This window comes from Physella acuta, unplaced genomic scaffold, assembly GCF_028476545.2.
Source record: "Physella acuta isolate Inbredline_101_S28 unplaced genomic scaffold, ASM2847654v3 ptg000365l, whole genome shotgun sequence".
NCBI classification, from domain to species: domain Eukaryota; kingdom Metazoa; phylum Mollusca; class Gastropoda; family Physidae; genus Physella; species Physella acuta.
This window is the reverse complement of record NW_026731884.1, coordinates 191,031-215,467: the sequence shown is the minus strand read 5'-3', so window position 1 is coordinate 215,467 and position 24,437 is coordinate 191,031. Positions and strand designations below refer to the sequence as shown.

Sequence of the window (24,437 nt, the reverse complement as noted above, 5' to 3'; positions counted from 1 at the left end):
TCGTTAGGAAACAAAAGAGCATTGCTTGCGAACATAGAACCAAATTCCAACTCAAGTTTGAACTGGCTAAATATTAAACTCAGACCGGGAAGCAAAAGTTACTACAGGAAAAAATTTGACGCACTATGACCCCACGATAGTTAAAAAAAAAAACGCTATACACTAAAGACACGATGGGCAACAATTATTGCAGACTATATCAAAGTAGGCACGTGCTCAGGTGCCCCTGCAGGGTGAGATTTGGCGCCCTGGACTTTCCAGTGAGCACCATGGCGCCATCATTCATTTTAAACAACGCGATAGGCTATGGATACAATCAGTCTCTCACTAAATCGAATCAGGCGCCTACGCACTACGAGCACTACGTACCTACGTTAGTTTTTAAGGAGCACCCTACAATATTGATAATGCGGCACATGACACTAGATGATTAAACCAAGCTAGGGACCGTACGCGGCACCCCTGCAGTAGTTAATCAGGTTCACAAGATGGACACTTCCTATCCCCGATACTTAGGTGATGAGTGATTAACTTACACTCAAGGCTTTCATACAGCATGATGGGGGGTAGTGTGGGTAAACATTGCCCCGATAAATATGATCCAAGCACAGGCATTGTTTACATTAAAATTACTCAGTTTTAGAAAACAAGGAAGTGCATTGAAATAGGGAGTAACTAAATATTCTAATAGAATAGGGAGTGTTTATTGTTTATTATTATATGATTCATTACTTTATTAGTTCTAAAAAAAAATAATTATTAATATTTGTGCATGGAGCTGAAGAGCTGCATCCTGACATCAAAAGAGAAGCATGAGGCATGAGGTTGCCGACCCCTGATCTAAAGGACTCAATGGAAATGGATGTACATACTTGAGTAGCATTGAGGAAGCAGCACATAAGAACAAATTGTGTGTACTTCAATGCTGTTTGTCCCTATGCCTAGAGCTATTTTATTATTTAAAAGCCTGCCTATAAACAAGCAGCAAACAATGCAGATCTGACCTGAATGTGCCGCGCTCCACATCCTGACCACTTAGTCGCACATGAATCCCTTCTTTCAGGAGGGAACCAAAGGCTAGGGCCTCACCCAGAGCCCAGTCAGCCTGCCGGTTCTCCACCATATCCGCACGCGCCTTCAGCACTCTCTTCAGGCCTAAAATACACAAGTTTCTTCTTCAACCATAGACTGAGATGGGAAGAATAGGACTAGTTACAAGTTTCTTCTTGAACCATGTCAATGTCACTGGCAGCTAAGATGTCAATGTCACTGAGTAAGATGTCAATGTCACTGGCAGCTAAGATGTCAATGTCACTGGCAGCTAAGATGTCAATGTCACTGGCAACTAAGATGTCAATGTCACTGAGTAAGATGTCAATGTCACTGGCAGCTAAGATGTCAATGTCACTGGCAGCTAAGATGTCAATGTCACTGGCAGCTAAGATGTCAATGTCACTGGGTATGATGTCAATGTCAATGGCACTGGGAGCTAAGATATCAATATCACTGGGTAAGATGTCAATGTCAGCTAAGATGTCAATGTCACTGGGTAAGATGTCAATGTCACTGGGAGCTAAGGTGTCAATGTCACTGGGAGCTAAGATGTCAATGTCACTTGGAGCTAAGGTGTCAATGTCACTGGGAGCTAAGGTGTCAATGTCACTGGGTAAGATGTCAATGTCACTGGGAGCTAAGGTGTCAATGTCACTGGGAGCTAAGGTGTCAATGTCACTGGGAGCTAAGATGTGAATGTCACTGGGAGCTAAGATGTGAATGTCACTGGGAGCTAAGGTGTCAATGTCACTGGGAGCTAAGATGTCAATGTCACTTGGAGCTAAGGTGTCAATGTCACTGGGAGCTAAGATGTGAATGTCACTGGGAGCTAAGATGTGAATGTCACTGGGAGCTAAGATGTGAATGTCACTGGGAGCTAAGATGTGAATGTCACTGGGTAAGATGTCAATGTCACTGGGAGCTAAGGTGTCAATGTCACTGGGAGCTAAGATGTCAATGTCACTGGGAGCTAAGGTGTGAATGTCACTGGGAGCTAAGATGTGAATGTCACAGTGAGCTAAGATGTGAATGTGACTAACCCCCATGTATAACAAAGTCCTCTGGTGGGGTACTGAACACAGTGCCAATGTGTTTCAAACATTCTTCAGACACTCCAGTTGTGGGCAGCATCATGGGGTCACGACCTTCAAAAAATCCACTCCATGGGGAGTCGAGCCAGTCAATATTGCTGACAGCTGTTTCCTTCTTGGCCAGGGAGTAAGCTTCTTCACAGATCTTGTCATACTTGGAGATTTCCTCCTGCACAATCAGACACACTTGCTTTTACATACACCATATCTATAGCCCACCATACATTGACAGGTAGATTCAGACACTTTTACATACACCATATCTATAGCCCACCATACACAGACAGGTAGATTCAGACAGACTTTTAGCTACACCATATCTATAGCCCACCATACATTGACAGGTAGATTCAGACAGACTTTTACATACACCATATCTATAGCCCACCATACACTGACAGGTAGATTCAGACAGACTTTTACATACACCATATCTATAGCCCACCATACATTGACAGGTAGATTCAGACAGACTTTTACATACACCATATCTATAGCCCACCATACATTGACAGGTAGATTCAGACAGACTTTTACATACCCCATATCTATAGCCCACCATAAATTGACAGGTAGATTCAGGCAGACTTTTACCTACACCATATCTATAGCCCACCATACATTGACAGGTAGATTCAGGCAGACTTTTACATACACCATATCTATAGCCCACCATACATTGACAGGTAGATTCAGGCAGACTTTTAGCTACAACCATATCTATATCCCACCATACATTGACAGGTAGATTCAGGCAGACTTTTAGCTACACCATATCTATAGCCCACCATACATTGACAGGTAGATTCATACAGACTTTTACATACACCATATCTATAGCCCACCATACATTGACAGGTAGATTCAGGCAGACTTGCTTTTACATACACCATATCTATAGCCCACCATACATTGACAGGTAGATTCAGAGACTTTTACATAAACCATATCTATAGCCCACCATACATTGACAGGTAGATTCAGACAGACTTTTAGCTGCACCATATCTATAGCCCACCATACATTGACAGGTAGATTCATACACTTTTACATACACCATATCTATAGCCCACCATACATTGACAGGTAGATTCAGAGACTTTTACATACACCATATCTATAGCCCACCATACATTGACTGGTAGATTCAGGCAGACTTGCTTTTACATACACCATATCTAAAGCCCACCATACATTGACAGGTAGATTCAGAGACTTTTACATACACCATATCTATAGCCCACCATACATTGACAGGTAGATTCAGGCAGACTTGCTTTTACATACACCATATCTATAGCCCACCATACATTGACAGGTAGATTCAGACACTTTTACATACACCGTATCTATAGCCCACCATACATTGACAGGTAGATTCAGACAGACTTTTAGCTGCACCATATCTATAGCCCACCATACATTGACAGGTAGATTCAGACACTTTTACATACACCATATCTATAGCCCACCATGCATTGACAGGTAGATTCAGAGACTTTTACATACACCATATCTATAGCCCACCATACATTGACAGGTAGATTCAGACACTTTTACATACACCATATCTATAGCCCACCATACATTGACAGGTAGATTCAGACAGACTTTTACATACACCATATCTATAGCCCACCATACACTGACAGGTAGATTCAGGCAGACTTTTAGCTACACCATATCTATAGCCCACCATACATTGACAGGTAGATTCAGACAAGACTTTTACCTACACCATATCTATAGCCCACCATACATTGACAGGTAGATTCAGAGACTTTTACATACACCATATCTATAGCCCACCATACATTGACAGGTAGATTCAGACAGACTTTTAGCTGCACCATATCTATAGCCCACCATACATTGACAGGTAGATTCAGACAGACTTTTACATACACCATATCTATAGCCCACCATACATTGACAGGTAGATTCAGAGACTTTTACATACACCATATCTATAGCCCACCATACATTGACAGGTAGATTCAGACAGACTTTTACATACCCCATATCTATAGCCCACCATACATTGACAGGTAGATTCAGGCAGACTTTTACCTACACCATATCTATAGCCCACCATACATTGACAGGTAGATTCAGGCAGACTTTTACATACACCATATCTATAGCCCACCATACATTGACAGGTAGATTCAGGCAGACTTTTAGCTACAACCATATCTATAGCCCACCATACATTGACAGGTAGATTCAGGCAGACTTTTAGCTACACCATATCTATAGCCCACCATACATTGACAGGTAGATTCATACAGACTTTTACATACACCATATCTATAGCCCACCATATATTGACAGGTAGATTCAGGCAGACTTGCTTTTACATACACCATATCTATAGCCCACCATACATTGACAGGTAGATTCAGAGACTTTTACATAAACCATATCTATAGCCCACCATACATTGACAGGTAGATTCAGACAGACTTTTAGCTGCACCATATCTATAGCCCACCATACATTGACAGGTAGATTCAGACACTTTTACATACATCATATCTATAGCCCACCATACATTGACAGGTAGATTCAGAGACTTTTACATACACCATATCTATAGCCCACCATACATTGACTGGTAGATTCAGGCAGACTTGCTTTTACATACACCATATCTATAGCCCACCATACATTGACAGGTAGATTCAGAGACTTTTACATACACCATATCTATAGCCCACCATACATTGACAGGTAGATTCAGGCAGACTTGCTTTTACATACACCATATCTATAGCCCACCATACATTGACAGGTAGATTCAGACACTTTTACATACACCATATCTATAGCCCACCATAAATTGACAGGTAGATTCAGAGACTTTTACATACACCATATCTATAGCCCACCATACATTGACAGGTAGATTCAGACACTTTTACATACACCATATCTATAGCCCACCATACATTGACAGGTAGATTCAGACAGACTTTTACCTACACCATATCTATAGCCCACCATACATTGACAGGTAGATTCAGAGACTTTTACATACACCATATCTATAGCCCACCATACATTGACAGGTAGATTCAGACAGACTTTTAGCTGCACCATATCTATAGCCCACCATACATTGACAGGTAGATTCAGGCAGACTTTTAGCTACACCATATCTATAGCCCACCATACACTGACAGGTAGATTCAGACACTTTTACATACACCATATCTATAGCCCACCATACATTGACAGGTAGATTCAGACAGACTTTTACATACCCCATATCTATAGCCCACCATACACTGACAGGTAGATTCAGGCAGACTTTTAGCTACACCATATCTATAGCCCACCATACATTGACAGGTAGATTCAGACAGACTTTTACATACACCATATCTATAGCCCACCATACATTGACAGGTAGATTCAGACACTTTTACATACACCATATCTATAGCCCACCATACATTGACAGGTAGATTCAGAGACTTTTACATACACCATATCTATAGCCCACCATACATTGACAGGTAGATTCAGACAGACTTTTAGCTGCACCATATCTATAGCCCACCATACATTGACAGGTAGATTCAGACAGACTTTTACCTACACCATATCTATAGCCCACCATGCATTGACAGGTAGATTCAGAGACTTTTACATACACCATATCTATAGCCCACCATACATTGACAGGTAGATTCAGGCAGACTTTTAGCTACACCATATCTATAGCCCACCATACATTGACAGGTAGATTCAGGCAGACTTTTACCTACACCATATCTATAGCCCACCATACATTGACAGGTAGATTCAGGCAGACTTTTAGCTACACCATATCTATAGCCCACCATACATTGACAGGTAGATTCAGAGACTTTTACATACACCATATCTATAGCCCACCATACATTGACAGGTAGATTCAGAGACTTTTACATACACCATATCTATAGCCCACCATACATTGACAGGTAGATTCAGGCAGACTTTTAGCTACACCATATCTATAGCCCACCATACATTGACAGGTAGATTCAGAGACTTTTACATACACCATATCTATAGCCCACCATACATTGACAGGTAGATTCAGACAGACTTTTAGCTGCACCATATCTATAGCCCACCATGCATTGACAGGTAGATTCAGACACTTTTACATACACCATATCTATAGCCCACCATACACAGACAGGTAGATTCAGACAGACTTTTAGCTGCACCATATCTATAGCCCACCATACATTGACAGGTAGATTCAGACACTTTTACATACACCATATCTATAGCCCACCATGCATTGACAGGTAGATTCAGAGACTTTTACATACACCATATCTATAGCCCACCATACATTGACAGGTAGATTCAGGCAGACTTTTAGCTGCACCATATCTATAGCCCACCATACATTGACAGGTAGATTCATACACTTTTACATACACCATATCTATAGCCCACCATAAATTGACAGGTAGATTCAGAGACTTTTACATACACCATATCTATAGCCCACCATACATTGACAGGTAGATTCAGACAGACTTTTAGCTGCACCATATCTATAGCCCACCATACATTGACAGGTAGATTCAGAGACTTTTACATAAACCATATCTATAGCCCACCATACATTGACAGGTAGATTCAGACAGACTTTTAGCTACACCATATCTATAGCCCACCATACATTGACAGGTAGATTCAGAGACTTTTACATAAACCATATCTATAGCCCACCATACATTGACAGGTAGATTCAGACACTTTTACATACACCATATCTATAGCCCACCATACATTGACAGGTAGATTCAGGCAGACTTTTAGCTACACCATATCTATAGCCCACCATACATTGACAGGTAGATTCAGAGACTTTTACATACACCATATCTATAGCCCACCATACATTGACAGGTAGATTCAGGCAGACTTTTAGCTACAACCATATCTATATCCCACCATACATTGACAGGTAGATTCAGGCAGACTTTTAGCTACACCATATCTATAGCCCACCATACATTGACAGGTAGATTCATACAGACTTTTACATACACCATATCTATAGCCCACCATACATTGACAGGTAGATTCAGGCAGACTTGCTTTTACATACACCATATCTATAGCCCACCATACATTGACAGGTAGATTCAGAGACTTTTACATAAACCATATCTATAGCCCACCATACATTGACAGGTAGATTCAGACAGACTTTTAGCTGCACCATATCTATAGCCCACCATACATTGACAGGTAGATTCATACACTTTTACATACACCATATCTATAGCCCACCATACATTGACAGGTAGATTCAGAGACTTTTACATACACCATATCTATAGCCCACCATACATTGACTGGTAGATTCAGGCAGACTTGCTTTTACATACACCATATCTATAGCCCACCATACATTGACAGGTAGATTCAGAGACTTTTACATACACCATATCTATAGCCCACCATACATTGACAGGTAGATTCAGGCAGACTTGCTTTTACATACACCATATCTATAGCCCACCATACATTGACAGGTAGATTCAGACACTTTTACATACACCGTATCTATAGCCCACCATACATTGACAGGTAGATTCAGACAGACTTTTAGCTGCACCATATCTATAGCCCACCATACATTGACAGGTAGATTCAGACACTTTTACATACACCATATCTATAGCCCACCATGCATTGACAGGTAGATTCAGAGACTTTTACATACACCATATCTATAGCCCACCATACATTGACAGGTAGATTCAGACACTTTTACATACACCATATCTATAGCCCACCATACATTGACAGGTAGATTCAGACAGACTTTTACATACACCATATCTATAGCCCACCATACACTGACAGGTAGATTCAGGCAGACTTTTAGCTACACCATATCTATAGCCCACCATACATTGACAGGTAGATTCAGACAAGACTTTTACCTACACCATATCTATAGCCCACCATACATTGACAGGTAGATTCAGAGACTTTTACATACACCATATCTATAGCCCACCATACATTGACAGGTAGATTCAGACAGACTTTTAGCTGCACCATATCTATAGCCCACCATACATTGACAGGTAGATTCAGACAGACTTTTACATACACCATATCTATAGCCCACCATACATTGACAGGTAGATTCAGAGACTTTTACATACACCATATCTATAGCCCACCATACATTGACAGGTAGATTCAGACAGACTTTTACATACCCCATATCTATAGCCCACCATACATTGACAGGTAGATTCAGGCAGACTTTTACCTACACCATATCTATAGCCCACCATACATTGACAGGTAGATTCAGGCAGACTTTTACATACACCATATCTATAGCCCACCATACATTGACAGGTAGATTCAGGCAGACTTTTAGCTACAACCATATCTATAGCCCACCATACATTGACAGGTAGATTCAGGCAGACTTTTAGCTACACCATATCTATAGCCCACCATACATTGACAGGTAGATTCATACAGACTTTTACATACACCATATCTATAGCCCACCATATATTGACAGGTAGATTCAGGCAGACTTGCTTTTACATACACCATATCTATAGCCCACCATACATTGACAGGTAGATTCAGAGACTTTTACATAAACCATATCTATAGCCCACCATACATTGACAGGTAGATTCAGACAGACTTTTAGCTGCACCATATCTATAGCCCACCATACATTGACAGGTAGATTCAGACACTTTTACATACATCATATCTATAGCCCACCATACATTGACAGGTAGATTCAGAGACTTTTACATACACCATATCTATAGCCCACCATACATTGACTGGTAGATTCAGGCAGACTTGCTTTTACATACACCATATCTATAGCCCACCATACATTGACAGGTAGATTCAGAGACTTTTACATACACCATATCTATAGCCCACCATACATTGACAGGTAGATTCAGGCAGAGTTGCTTTTACATACACCATATCTATAGCCCACCATACATTGACAGGTAGATTCAGACACTTTTACATACACCATATCTATAGCCCACCATGCATTGACAGGTAGATTCAGAGACTTTTACATACACCATATCTATAGCCCACCATACATTGACAGGTAGATTCAGACACTTTTACATACACCATATCTATAGCCCACCATACATTGACAGGTAGATTCAGACAGACTTTTACATACACCATATCTATAGCCCACCATACACTGACAGGTAGATTCAGGCAGACTTTTAGCTACACCATATCTATAGCCCACCATACATTGACAGGTAGATTCAGACAAGACTTTTACCTACACCATATCTATAGCCCACCATACATTGACAGGTAGATTCAGAGACTTTTACATACACCATATCTATAGCCCACCATACATTGACAGGTAGATTCAGACAGACTTTTAGCTGCACCATATCTATAGCCCACCATACATTGACAGGTAGATTCAGACAGACTTTTACATACACCATATCTATAGCCCACCATACATTGACAGGTAGATTCAGAGACTTTTACATACACCATATCTATAGCCCACCATACATTGACAGGTAGATTCAGACAGACTTTTACATACCCCATATCTATAGCCCACCATACATTGACAGGTAGATTCAGGCAGACTTTTACCTACACCATATCTATAGCCCACCATACATTGACAGGTAGATTCAGGCAGACTTTTACATACACCATATCTATAGCCCACCATACATTGACAGGTAGATTCAGGCAGACTTTTAGCTACAACCATATCTATAGCCCACCATACATTGACAGGTAGATTCAGGCAGACTTTTAGCTACACCATATCTATAGCCCACCATACATTGACAGGTAGATTCATACAGACTTTTACATACACCATATCTATAGCCCACCATATATTGACAGGTAGATTCAGGCAGACTTGCTTTTACATACACCATATCTATAGCCCACCATACATTGACAGGTAGATTCAGAGACTTTTACATAAACCATATCTATAGCCCACCATACATTGACAGGTAGATTCAGACAGACTTTTAGCTGCACCATATCTATAGCCCACCATACATTGACAGGTAGATTCAGACACTTTTACATACATCATATCTATAGCCCACCATACATTGACAGGTAGATTCAGAGACTTTTACATACACCATATCTATAGCCCACCATACATTGACTGGTAGATTCAGGCAGACTTGCTTTTACATACACCATATCTATAGCCCACCATACATTGACAGGTAGATTCAGAGACTTTTACATACACCATATCTATAGCCCACCATACATTGACAGGTAGATTCAGGCAGAGTTGCTTTTACATACACCATATCTATAGCCCACCATACATTGACAGGTAGATTCAGACACTTTTACATACACCATATCTATAGCCCACCATAAATTGACAGGTAGATTCAGAGACTTTTACATACACCATATCTATAGCCCACCATACATTGACAGGTAGATTCAGACACTTTTACATACACCATATCTATAGCCCACCATACATTGACAGGTAGATTCAGACAGACTTTTACCTACACCATATCTATAGCCCACCATACATTGACAGGTAGATTCAGAGACTTTTACATACACCATATCTATAGCCCACCATACATTGACAGGTAGATTCAGACAGACTTTTAGCTGCACCATATCTATAGCCCACCATACATTGACAGGTAGATTCAGGCAGACTTTTAGCTACACCATATCTATAGCCCACCATACACTGACAGGTAGATTCAGACACTTTTACATACACCATATCTATAGCCCACCATACATTGACAGGTAGATTCAGACAGACTTTTACATACCCCATATCTATAGCCCACCATACACTGACAGGTAGATTCAGGCAGACTTTTAGCTACACCATATCTATAGCCCACCATACATTGACAGGTAGATTCAGACAGACTTTTACATACACCATATCTATAGCCCACCATACATTGACAGGTAGATTCAGACACTTTTACATACACCATATCTATAGCCCACCATACATTGACAGGTAGATTCAGAGACTTTTACATACACCATATCTATAGCCCACCATACATTGACAGGTAGATTCAGACAGACTTTTAGCTGCACCATATCTATAGCCCACCATACATTGACAGGTAGATTCAGACAGACTTTTACCTACACCATATCTATAGCCCACCATGCATTGACAGGTAGATTCAGAGACTTTTACATACACCATATCTATAGCCCACCATACATTGACAGGTAGATTCAGAGACTTTTACATACACCATATCTATAGCCCACCATACATTGACTGGTAGATTCAGGCAGACTTTTAGCTACACCATATCTATAGCCCACCATACATTGACAGGTAGATTCAGAGACTTTTACATACACCATATCTATAGCCCACCATACATTGACAGGTAGATTCAGACAGACTTTTAGCTGCACCATATCTATAGCCCACCATGCATTGACAGGTAGATTCAGACACTTTTACATACACCATATCTATAGCCCACCATACACAGACAGGTAGATTCAGACAGACTTTTAGCTGCACCATATCTATAGCCCACCATACATTGACAGGTAGATTCAGACACTTTTACATACACCATATCTATAGCCCACCATGCATTGACAGGTAGATTCAGAGACTTTTACATACACCATATCTATAGCCCACCATACATTGACAGGTAGATTCAGGCAGACTTTTAGCTGCACCATATCTATAGCCCACCATACATTGACAGGTAGATTCATACACTTTTACATACACCATATCTATAGCCCACCATAAATTGACAGGTAGATTCAGAGACTTTTACATACACCATATCTATAGCCCACCATACATTGACAGGTAGATTCAGACAGACTTTTAGCTGCACCATATCTATAGCCCACCATACATTGACAGGTAGATTCAGAGACTTTTACATAAACCATATCTATAGCCCACCATACATTGACAGGTAGATTCAGACAGACTTTTAGCTACACCATATCTATAGCCCACCATACATTGACAGGTAGATTCAGAGACTTTTACATAAACCATATCTATAGCCCACCATACATTGACAGGTAGATTCAGACACTTTTACATACACCATATCTATAGCCCACCATACATTGACAGGTAGATTCAGGCAGACTTTTAGCTACACCATATCTATAGCCCACCATACATTGACAGGTAGATTCAGAGACTTTTACATACACCATATCTATAGCCCACCATACATTGACAGGTAGATTCAGGCAGACTTTTACATACACCATATCTATAGCCCACCATACATTGACTGGTAGATTCAGGCAGACTTTTAGCTACACCATATCTATAGCCCACCATACATTGACAGGTAGATTCAGAGACTTTTACATACACCATATCTATAGCCCACCATACACTGACAGGTAGATTCAGGCAGACTTTTAGCTACACCATATCTATAGCCCACCATACATTGACAGGTAGATTCAGGCAGACTTTTACCTACACCATATCTATAGCCCACCATACATTGACAGGTAGATTCAGACAGACTTTTACCTACACCATATCTATAGCCCACCATACATTGACAGGTAGATTCAGACAGACTTTTACCTACACCATATCTATAGCCCACCATACATTGACAGGTAGATTCAGAGACTTTTACATACACCATATCTATAGCCCACCATACATTGACAGGTAGATTCAGACAGACTTTTAGCTGCACCATATCTATAGCCCACCATACATTGACAGGTAGATTCAGACAGACTTGCTTTTACATACACCATATCTATAGCCCACCATACATTGACAGGTAGATTCAGACAGACTTTTAGCTGCACCATAAATTGACATGCTCACTAACAACTGTCACAAAAAAAAACATCAACCATAAACTGTCATGGTTGAAAAAGGCATCTTGTTTGCCTGGTGGTGCAGTATGTAGAATCATTTAATGCCCCGCCTGTGAACGGTTAAACTTACTTCACAAAGACAGTGTACATAAGTGTTTGATCTTTACCTCATATTCTTCCTGTGTAACAATGTTGTTGTTGATGAGGTGCTCTGCATATTTGGCCAACACAGTGGGTTGTTTAGCAATCTTTTTGTACATGAGAGGTTGAGTGAACATGGGCTCATCAATTTCATTGTGCCCAAATCTTCTATAGCACACCTGGTAGTATAGGATCAAACTCATAAGGATCAAATATCAAGCATCTTAAGAATAGGTAAGCAGGCAGACTTAATTATAGTGAGACAAGCCACACACAGTAGCAGCAATGGATGGACACATTGTGGTGAGACAAGCCACATACAGTAGCAGCAATGGATGGATACATTGTAGTGAGACAAGCCACATACAGTAGCAGCAATGGATGGATACATTGTGGTGAGACAAGCCACATACAGTAGCAGCAATGGATGGATACATTGTGGTGAGACAAGCCACATACAGTAGCAGCAATGGATGGATACATTGTAGTGAGACAAGCCACATACAGTAGCAGCAATGGATGGATACATTGTGGTGAGACAAGCCACATACAGCAGCAATGGATGGATACATTGTGGTGAGACAAGCCACATACAGCAGCAATGGATGGATACATTGTAGTGAGACAAGCCACATACAGTAGCAATGGATGGACACATTGTAGTGAGACAAGCCACATACAGTAGCAGCAATGGATGGATATATTGTGGTGAGACAAGCCACATACAGTAGTAGCAATGGATGGATACATTGTGGTGAGACAAGCCACATACAGTAGCAGCAATGGATGGATACATTGTAGTGAGACAAGCCACATACAGTAGCAGCAATGGATGGATACACTAAAAAAGTTACCAAGTCAATGACAACGTCCTTGCCAAATGTAGCCCTCCAATCAGCTGCCACTTTACACACGTAGTTCACAGCCTCGGGGTCATCTGCATTCACATGGAAAATTGGGGCATTGACCACACGGGCTACATCAGTACAGTAGGGGGAGGAGCGGGATGATCGCGGGTCAGTAGTGAAGCCAATCTGAAAGTCAAACGTTGTGGAGTTATCATATTGGCAACTCAATGACATAGGGTCAAGGGTCATATTGGCATCTTAATGTCATAGGGTCATATTAGCATCTCAATGTCATAGGGTCAAAGGTCATATTGGCATGAAATTAGTCATCTAAATGTGATAGAATCTAATTGGCATAAAACTACTCATCTAAAGTGAAGTTAAACCAGACTTTGTTATAAATGTGTAACTTATAAAGTGACCACAAGATGAATGGTGCCATGGTCACCTGGTTATTGACCACAAGATGGTGCCATGGTCACCTGGTTATTGACCACAAGATGGTGCCATGGTTACCTGGTTATTGACCACAAGATGGTGCCATGGTTACCTGGTTATTGACCACAAGATGGTGCCATGGTTACCTGGTTATTGACCACAAGATGGTGCCATGGTTACCTGGTTATTGACCACAAGATGGTGCCATGGTTACCTGGTTATTGACCACAAGATGGTGCCATGGTTACCTGGTTATTGACCACAAGATGGTGCCATGGTTACCTGGTTATTGACCACAAGATGAATGGTGCCATGGTTACCTGGTTATTGACCACAAGATGAATGGTGCCATGGTCACCTGGTTATTGACCACAAGATGGTGCCATGGTTACCTGGTTATTGACCACAAGATGGTGCCATGGTTACCTGGTTATTGACCACAAGATGAATGGTGCCATGGTTACCTGGTTATTGACCACAAGATGGTGCCATGGTTACCTGGTTATTGACCACAAGATGGTGCCATGGTTACCTGGTTATTGACCACAAGATGGTGCCATGGTTACCTGGTTATTGACCACAAGATGGTGCCATGGTTACCTGGTTATTGACAACAAGATGGTGCCATGGTTACCTGGTTATTGACCACAAGATGGTGCCATGGTTACCTGGTTATTGACCACAAGATGGTGCCATGGTTACCTGTTTATTGACCACAAGATGGTGCCATGGTTACCTGGTTATTGACCACAAGATGGTGCCATGGTTACCTGGTTATTGACCACAAGATGGTGCCATGGTTACCTGGTTATTGACCACAAGATGGTGCCATGGTTACCTGGTTATTGACCACAAGATGGTGCCATGGTTACCTGGTTATTGACCACAAGATGGTGCCATGGTTACCTGGTTATTGACCACAAGATGGTGCCATGGTTACCTGGTTATTGACCACAAGATGGTGCCATGGTTACCTGGTTATTGACCACAAGATGGTGCCATGGTTACCTGGTTATTGACCACAAGATGGTGCCATGGTTACCTGGTTATTGACCACAAGATGGATGGTGCCATGGTTACCTGGTTATTGACCACAAGATGGTGCCATGGTTACCTGGTTGTTGACCACAAGATGGTGCCATGGTTACCTGGTTATTGACCACAAGATGGTGCCATGGTTACCTGGTTATTGACCACAAGATGGTGCCATGGTTACCTGGTTATTGACCACAAGATGGATGGTGCCATGGTTACCTGGTTATTGACCACAAGATGGTGCCATGGTTACCTGGTTATTGACCACAAGATGGATGGTGCCATGGTTACCTGGTTATTGACCACAAGATGGTGCCATGGTTACCTGGTTATTGACCACAAGATGGATGGTGCCATGGTTACCTGGTTATTGACCACAAGATGGTGCCATGGTTACCTGGTTATTGACCACAAGATGGATGGTGCCATGGTTACCTGGTTATTGACCACAAGATGGTGCCATGGTTACCTGGTTATTGACCACAAGATGGTGCCATGGTTACCTGGTTATTGACCACAAGATGGTGCCATGGTTACCTGGTTATTGACCACAAGATGGTGCCATGGTTACCTGGTTATTGACCACAAGATGGTGCCATGGTTACCTGGTTATTGACCACAAGATGGATGGTGCCATGGTTACCTGGTTATTGACCACAAGATGGTGCCATGGTTACCTGGTTGTTGACCACAAGATGGTGCCATGGTTACCTGGTTATTGACCACAAGATGGTGCCATGGTTACCTGGTTATTGACCACAAGATGGTGCCATGGTTACCTGGTTATTGACCACAAGATGGTGCCATGGTTACCTGGTTATTGACCACAAGATGGTGCCATGGTTACCTGGTTATTGACCACAAGATGGTGCCATGGTTACCTGGTTATTGACCACAAGATGGTGCCATGGTTACCTGGTTATTGACCACAAGATGGTGCCATGGTTACCTGGTTATTGACCACAAGATGGTGCCATGGTTACCTGGTTATTGACCACAAGATGGTGCCATGGTTACCTGGTTATTGACCACAAGATGGTGCCATGGTTACCTGGTTATTGACCACAAGATGGTGCCATGGTTACCTGGTTATTGACCACAAGATGGTGCCATGGTTACCTGGTTATTGACCACAAGATGGTGCCATGGTTACCTGGTTATTGACCACAAGATGGATGGTGCCATGGTTACCTGGTTATTGACCACAAGATGGTGCCATGTTTACCTGGTTATTGACCACAAGATGGTGCCATGGTTACCTGGTTATTGACCACAAGATGGTGCCATGGTTACCTGGTTATTGACCACAAGATGGTGCCATGGTTACCTGGTTATTGACCACAAGATGGTGCCATGGTTACCTGGTTATTGACCACAAGATGGTGCCATGGTTACCTGGTTATTGACCACAAGATGGTGCCATGGTTACCTGGTTATTGACCACAAGATGGTGCCATGGTTACCTGGTTATTGACCACAAGATGGTGCCATGGTTACCTGGTTATTGACCACAAGATGGTGCCATGGTTACCTGGTTATTGACCACAAGATGGTGCCATGGTTACCTGGTTATTGACCACAAGATGGTGCCATGGTTACCTGGTTATTGACCACAAGATGGATGGTGCCATGGTTACCTGGTTATTGACCACAAGATGGTGCCATGGTTACCTGGTTATTGACCACAAGATGGTGCCATGGTTACCTGGTTATTGACCACAAGATGGTGCCATGGTTACCTGGTTATTGACCACAAGATGGTGCCATGGTTACCTGGTTATTGACCACAAGATGGTGCCATGGTTACCTGGTTATTGACCACAAGATGGTGCCATGGTTACCTGGTTATTGACCACAAGATGGTGCCATGGTTACCTGGTTATTGACCACAAGATGGTGCCATGGTTACCTGGTTATTGACCACAAGATGGTGCCATGGTTACCTGGTTATTGACCACAAGATGGTGCCATGGTTACCTGGTTATTGACCACAAGATGGTGCCATGGTTACCTGGTTATTGACCACAAGATGGTGCCATGGTTACCTGGTTATTGACCACAAGATGGTGCCATGGTTACCTGGTTATTGACCACAAGATGGTGCCATGGTTACCTGGTTATTGACCACAAGATGGTGCCATGGTTACCTGGTTATTGACCACAAGATGGTGCCATGGTTACCTGGTTATTGACCACAAGATGGATGGTGCCGTGGTTACCTGGTTGTTGACCACAAGATGGATGGTGCCGTGGGTGGTGAACGCTGGTAAGTCTGACAAGTGAAGACATTCATACACAATGCCTTGCCCAGCAAAAGCAGCATCCCCGTGAAGCAGCATTGGCATCACCTACATTAGTGTCAGAGGGAATCATTATTTTTAAGCAAACCTTTCTTTACACAGTAGGGATGTGAGTGTTTAAATATCCAATTAAGTTAGAACTGCATTAAAAGGGGGGGTAAATAATCAACAGAACTACATTTAAAAAAAGGGGGGGGGGGTGAATATCCAACAGAACTACATTTTAAAAAAAAGGGGGGGGGGTGAATATCCAACAGAACTACATTTTAAAAAAAGGGGGGGGGGGGGGGAAATATCCAACAGAACTACAATACAAAGAAGGGTAATCCAACAGAGCTAGATTACAAAGGGGGGGGGGGGGGTAAATATCCAACTACAACAGAACTAGACTATAAGTGGTAAAATATCCAACTACAAGTGCTAAATTACAGAGTGTGTGGAGTGGAGAGGATGTATAGTACTAATTGAGTAGGTAAGTGCTGGGGGCTGAAATGGTACCTTTTTGCCATCATTATCTCCCCGGTAGAACATCTCAGCCCTAGCCTTGCCTTGCACCACTGGATCAACAGCCTCCAGATGGGAGGGATTAGCTACAACAGCAATCTTGATGTTCTTGTTGGTGACGCGGTTCAGGCGCTCGTGTGACATGCCCAGGTGGTACTTGACGTCCCCAGACCCCTCATCTGCCGCTTCCAGCTTAGAGTCAAACTGGCAAATGATTTTCTCCAGTGGCTTGCGACACACGTTGGCCAGGACATTGAGCCGGCCTCTGTGTGGCATTCCAATAATGAAGCTGTCCACTCCAAGAGCACTGGAAGCGTCAATGATGGTCTTCATAGCAGGGATGAGAACTTCACAGCCTTCCAGACCAAAACGTTTTTCTGACGACCACTTGCGGGCCAAAAACTCTTCAAATCTAAACATTTGAAATAGAAAGCACAATCAAACCAAGTGGATTGAAGCAATTCTTGCCTGCTACCTGCAGCTATTAAAGATTCAAGTGAATAAGCAAATTTTGTTTACAATAATTATAATGTCTATAATCTTCTTCTCCTCCAGATTCTAACAAGTTTCTGTAATAGACAGCCACAATTACAGTTATTACAATCTAACAAGTTTCTGTAATAGACAGCCACAATTACAGTTATTACAATCTAACAAGTTTCTGTAATAGACAGCCACAATTACAGTTATTACAATCTAACAAGTTTCTGTAATAGACAGCCACAATTACAGTTATTACAATCTAACAAGTTTCTGTAATAGACAGCCACAATTACAGTTATTACAATCTAACAAGTTTCTGTAATAGACAGCCACAATTACAGTTATTACAATCTCTTCTAACTCAACATTTAAACCAGACCTTGTTGATCTGATCAGTCTTGCCAAAATCAACCGGCGCTCCTCTGTACTGAACTGCATGATGCCAGGAGTTTCAAATCTGCGCCTGATCCAGTCTGTCTGCTGGAGGTCATTGATGAACATGAACTCAACACCAATGGAACGACAGTACACATTCTGGATGGAAGAAAGTTTGGTTGATCAATACACCAATGGGACAGTACACATTCTGGATGGAAGAAAGTTTGGTTGATCAATACACCAATGGAACGACAGTACACATTCTGGATGGAAGAAAGTTTGGTTGATCAATACACCAATGGGACAGTACACATTCTGGATGGAAGAAAGTTTGGTTCATCAATAACCCAATGGAACGACAGTACACATTCTGGATGGAAGAAAGTTTGGTTCATCAATACACCAATAGGACAGTACACATTCTGGATGGAAGAAAGTTTGGTTGATCAATACACCAATGGAACGACAGTACACATTCTGGATGGAAGAAAGTTTGGTTCATCAATAACCCAATGGAACGACAGTACACATTCTGGATGGAAGAAAGTTTGGTTCATCAATAACCCAATGGAACGACAGTACACATTCTGGATGGAAGAAAGTTTGGTTCATCAATAACCCAATGGAACGACAGTACACATTCTGGATGGAAGAAAGTTTGCTTGATCAATAACCCAATGGAACGACAGTACACATTCTGGATGGAAGAAAGTTTGGTTCATCAATACACCAATAGGACAGTACACATTCTGGATGGAAGAAAGTTTGGTTCATCAATAACCCAATGGAACGACAGTACACATTCTGGATGGAAGAAAGTTTGCTTGATCAATACACCAATAGGACAGTACACATTCTGAATGGAAGAAAGTTTGCTTGATCAATACACCAATAGGACAGTACACATTCTGGATGGAAGAAAGTTTGGTTGATCAATACACCAATAGGACAGTACACATTCTGGATGGAAGAAAGTTTGCTTGATCAATACACCAATAGGACAGTACACATTCTGGATGGAAGAAAGTTTGCTTGATCAATACACCAATAGGACAGTACACATTCTGGATGGAAGAAAGTTTGGTTGATCAATACACCAATAGGACAGTACACATTCTGGATGGAAGAAAGTTTGCTTGATCAATACACCAATAGGACAGTACACATTCTGGATGGAAGAAAGTTTGCTTGATCAATACACCAATAGGACAGTACACATTCTGGATGGAAGAAAGTTTGCTTGATCAATACACCAATAGGACAGTACACATTCTGGATGGAAGAAAGTTTGGTTGATCAATACACCAATAGGATAGTACACATTATGGATGGAAGAAAGTTTATCATTTCCTAAAACAATATCAACACTTCCACTTCCAGATCAAACCCCAAGCTCCCTGAACCCACATCAAAACCCTTAACTTCCTGAACCCACATCAAAACCCTTAACTTCCTGAACCCACATCAAAACCCTTAACTTCCTGAACCCACATCAAAACCCTTAACTTCCTGAACCAACATTAAAACCCTTAACTCCCTGAACCCACATCAAAACCCTTAACTTCCTGAACCCACATCAAAACCCTTAACTTCCTGAACCCACATCAAAACCCTTAACTTCCTGAACCCACATCAAAACCCTTAACTTCCTGAACCCACATCAAAACCCTTAACTTCCTGAACCCACATCAAAACCCTTAACTTCCTGAACCCACATCAAAACCCTTAACTTCCTGAACCCACATCAAAACCCTTTTTCTGAACCCACATCAAAACCCTTAACTTCCTGAACCCACATCAAAACCCTTAACTTCCTGAACCCACATCAAAACCCTTAACTTCCTGAACCCACATCAAAACCCTTAACTTCCTGAACCAACATCAAAACCCTTAACTCCCTGAACCCACATCTAAACCCTTAACTTCCTGAACCCACATCAAAACCCTTAACTTCCTGAACCCACATCAAAACCCTTAACTTCCTGAACCCACATCAAAACCCTTAACTTCCTGAACCCACATCAAAACCCTTAACTTCCTGAACCCACATCAAAACCCTTAACTTCCTGAACCCACATCAAAACCCTTAACTTCCTGAACCCACATCAAAACCCTTTTTCTGAACCCACATCAAACCCTTAGCTCCCTGAACCCAAATAAAACCCTTAGCTCCCTGAACCCAAATAAAACCCTTAGCTCCCTGAACCCAAATAAAACCCTGAGCTTCCTGAACCCACATAAGACCCTAAGCTCCCTAAACCCACATAAAACCCTAAGCTCCCTAAACCCATAATAATAATCATTAAAAAAGTTTTTAAAAACCAACGTTTTCTGATTGAACTAAAAAGTAGAAAATAAATGCTATAGGCCCTACATCACAATAATGCAAGCGATCACTCTACTATAAGCGATGAAAAACGTGGGGCGCCGAAGTAAAAGTTATATTACTATTGATTAGATAATACTATTGACTTTTATTAGGGAGCTTGTAGAGAGTCAACAGTATTAGAAACTGTAAGAAAATCACGGCGCCCCACGTTTTTGCTCGCTTATAGTAGAGTGATCGCTTGCATTATTGTGATGTAGGGCCTATAGCATTTATTTTCTACTTTTTAGTTCAATCAGAAAACGTTGGTTTTTAAAAACTTTTTTAATGATTATTATTTTCTACTTTTTAGTCTTTGTCTGTTTGTTTGCATTAAAATCTTGCTATCGATTTTATCTTTTCACTTTTTTGGGGTAAACGAAGACAACTCGTAAAAAGACAACTCGTAAAAAGACAACTCGTAAAAAGACAACTCGTAAAAAGACAACTCGTAAAAAACACGTTGTTTGAATACGTTACTGACTAGAACACATAGATTTGAACCCGTGTCGAGTGGGATAGCAATCGTGTGCCCAACCACTCGACCATATCGTCTCCCCCAAACTGGCCTACCTCCTGTAAGTTTAAACTCGGTTCAAGCTAAATTCTCTGCCCCTAAGCCTGTGGCGACATGTGATCGTTCGCTTCACTGCGCGCGAGGTACGCGTCGCTGGTTTTTTTTTGTAATGGCTAGCAGAGGAGAATTATATATATAGATTATATAGCGGTCTAAAATGCTCAATAAAATGTTTCCATTGATCAATTTAGTAATAATAACAATTGAATATTCAATGGTCATCCAAAAGAAAGCTTCCCTGAAAATTTCAGCGCGCTAGCTAACTGGGAAGTGCCAGAAATTTCGATCGCAAGATTGGATTGGAAAGACAAACAAATAAATAAATAAATAAACACACAGAGAAAGCAAGTTAAAGAAAACGTGGTAAAAACCAGCTTGGGACTTGGACACTAGTTTTGTGGTAGCATGCCAACCATTGGTGTACCACAAGTGTACAGCAGGTGTACCACCACAAGTGTACCACAGGTGTACCACAGGTGTACCACAGGTGTACCCCAGGTGTACAACAGGTGTACAACAGGTGCACCGCAGGTGTACCACAGGTGCACCGCAGGTGTACCGCAGGTGTACCACAGGTGCACCGCAGGTGTACCGCAGGTGTACCACAGGTGCACCGCAGGTGTACCGCAGGTGTACCGCAGGTGTACCACAGGTGCACCGCAGGTGTACCGCAGGTGTACCACAAGTGTACATAAGATACACAAATCCAACAAAAACCTGACAGCTGACATAAGACACAAATCCAACAAAAACCTGACAGCTGACATAAGATACACAAGTCTAGCCTACAAAAACCTGACAGCTGACATAAGATACACAAGTCTGGCCTACAAAAACCTGACAGCTGACATAAGATACACAAGTCTAGCCTACAAAAACCTGACAGCTGACATAAGACACAAATCCAACAAAAACCTGACAGCTGACATAAGACACAAATCCAACAAAAACCTGACAGCTGACATAAGATACACAAGTCTAGCCAACAAAAACCTGACAGCTGACATAAGATACACAAGTCTAGCCTACAAAAACCTGACAGCTGACATAAGACACAAATCCAACAAAAACCTGACAGCTGACATAAGATACACAAGTCTAGCCTACAAAAACCTGACAGCTGACATAAGACACAAATCCAACAAAAACCTGACAGCTGACATAAGATACCCAAGTCTAGCCAACAAAAACCTGACAGCTGACATAAGATACACAAGTCTAGCCTACAAAAACCTGACAGCTGACATAAGATACACAAGTCTAGCCTACAAAAACCTGACAGCTGACATAAGACACAAATCCAACAAAAACCTGACAGCTGACATAAGACACAAATCCAACAAAAACCTGACAGCTGACATAAGATACACAAGTCTAGCCAACAAAAACCTGACAGCTGACATAAGATACACAAGTCTAGCCTACAAAAACCTGACAGCTGACATAAGACACAAATCCAACAAAAACCTGACAGCTGACATAAGATACACAAGTCTAGCCTACAAAAACCTGACAGCTGACATAAGACACAAATCCAACAAAAACCTGACAGCTGACATAAGATACCCAAGTCTAGCCAACAAAAACCTGACAGCTGACATAAGATACACAAGTCTAGCCTACAAAAACCTGACAGCTGACATAAGACACAAATCCAACAAAAACCTGACAGCTGACATAAGATACACAAGTCTAGCCAACAAAAACCTGACAGCTGACATAAGATACACAAGTCTAGCCTACAAAAACCTGACAGCTGACATAAGACACAAATCCAACAAAAACCTGACAGCTGACATAAGATACCCAAGTCTAGCCAACAAAAACCTGACAGCTGACATAAGATACACAAGTCTAGCCTACAAAAACCTGACAGCTGACATAAGACACAAATCCAACAAAAACCTGACAGCTGACATAAGACACAAATCCAACAAAAACCTGACAGCTGACATAAGATACACAAGTCCAACAAAAACCTGACAGCTGACATAAACAAGTCTAGCCTACAAAAACCTGACAGCTGACATAAGATACACAAGTCTAGCCAACAAAAACCTGACAGCTGACATAAGATACACAAGTCTAGCCAACAAAAACCTGACCCAGCTAAGATAAGGGGCTGTTTGAAAGGTGTAGAACCCTGGCCACCTGTGAACTGATTGATTGATTTCAACCTATCCTGGGCAGATCAATAAGTGCCCACAGAACTGGTTTACAAACTCAAGCATTATTCCCATTATACCCCAACTTGATATGAGACATGGTTATGGTTTCAAATCTATTGGTTTATAGACGGCTCTTGTAAATGTAAAAAATAAT

The 24,437-nt window shown here is 41.6% G+C and overlaps 1 protein-coding gene across 3 annotated transcripts in view; it reads right to left on the bottom strand.

The window, feature by feature from the left end:
• The window catches only part of LOC131941568 (2-oxoglutarate dehydrogenase complex component E1), a 47,932-nt gene that overhangs the window by 9,877 nt on the left and 13,618 nt on the right, over positions 1–24,437 (bottom strand). For all 3 annotated transcript variants that reach the window (XM_059300865.1, XM_059300867.1, XM_059300866.1), the window contains exons 7-13: positions 19,175–19,329; positions 18,307–18,724; positions 17,728–17,856; positions 14,042–14,221; positions 13,214–13,366; positions 2,094–2,313; positions 1,005–1,155 (exon numbers count right to left, since the gene is read on the bottom strand). In XM_059300865.1, coding sequence (XP_059156848.1) covers positions 1,005–1,155; positions 2,094–2,313; positions 13,214–13,366; positions 14,042–14,221; positions 17,728–17,856; positions 18,307–18,724; positions 19,175–19,329 — 1,406 coding nt within the window. The remainder of the gene's footprint in view (positions 1–1,004; positions 1,156–2,093; positions 2,314–13,213; positions 13,367–14,041; positions 14,222–17,727; positions 17,857–18,306; positions 18,725–19,174; positions 19,330–24,437) is intronic.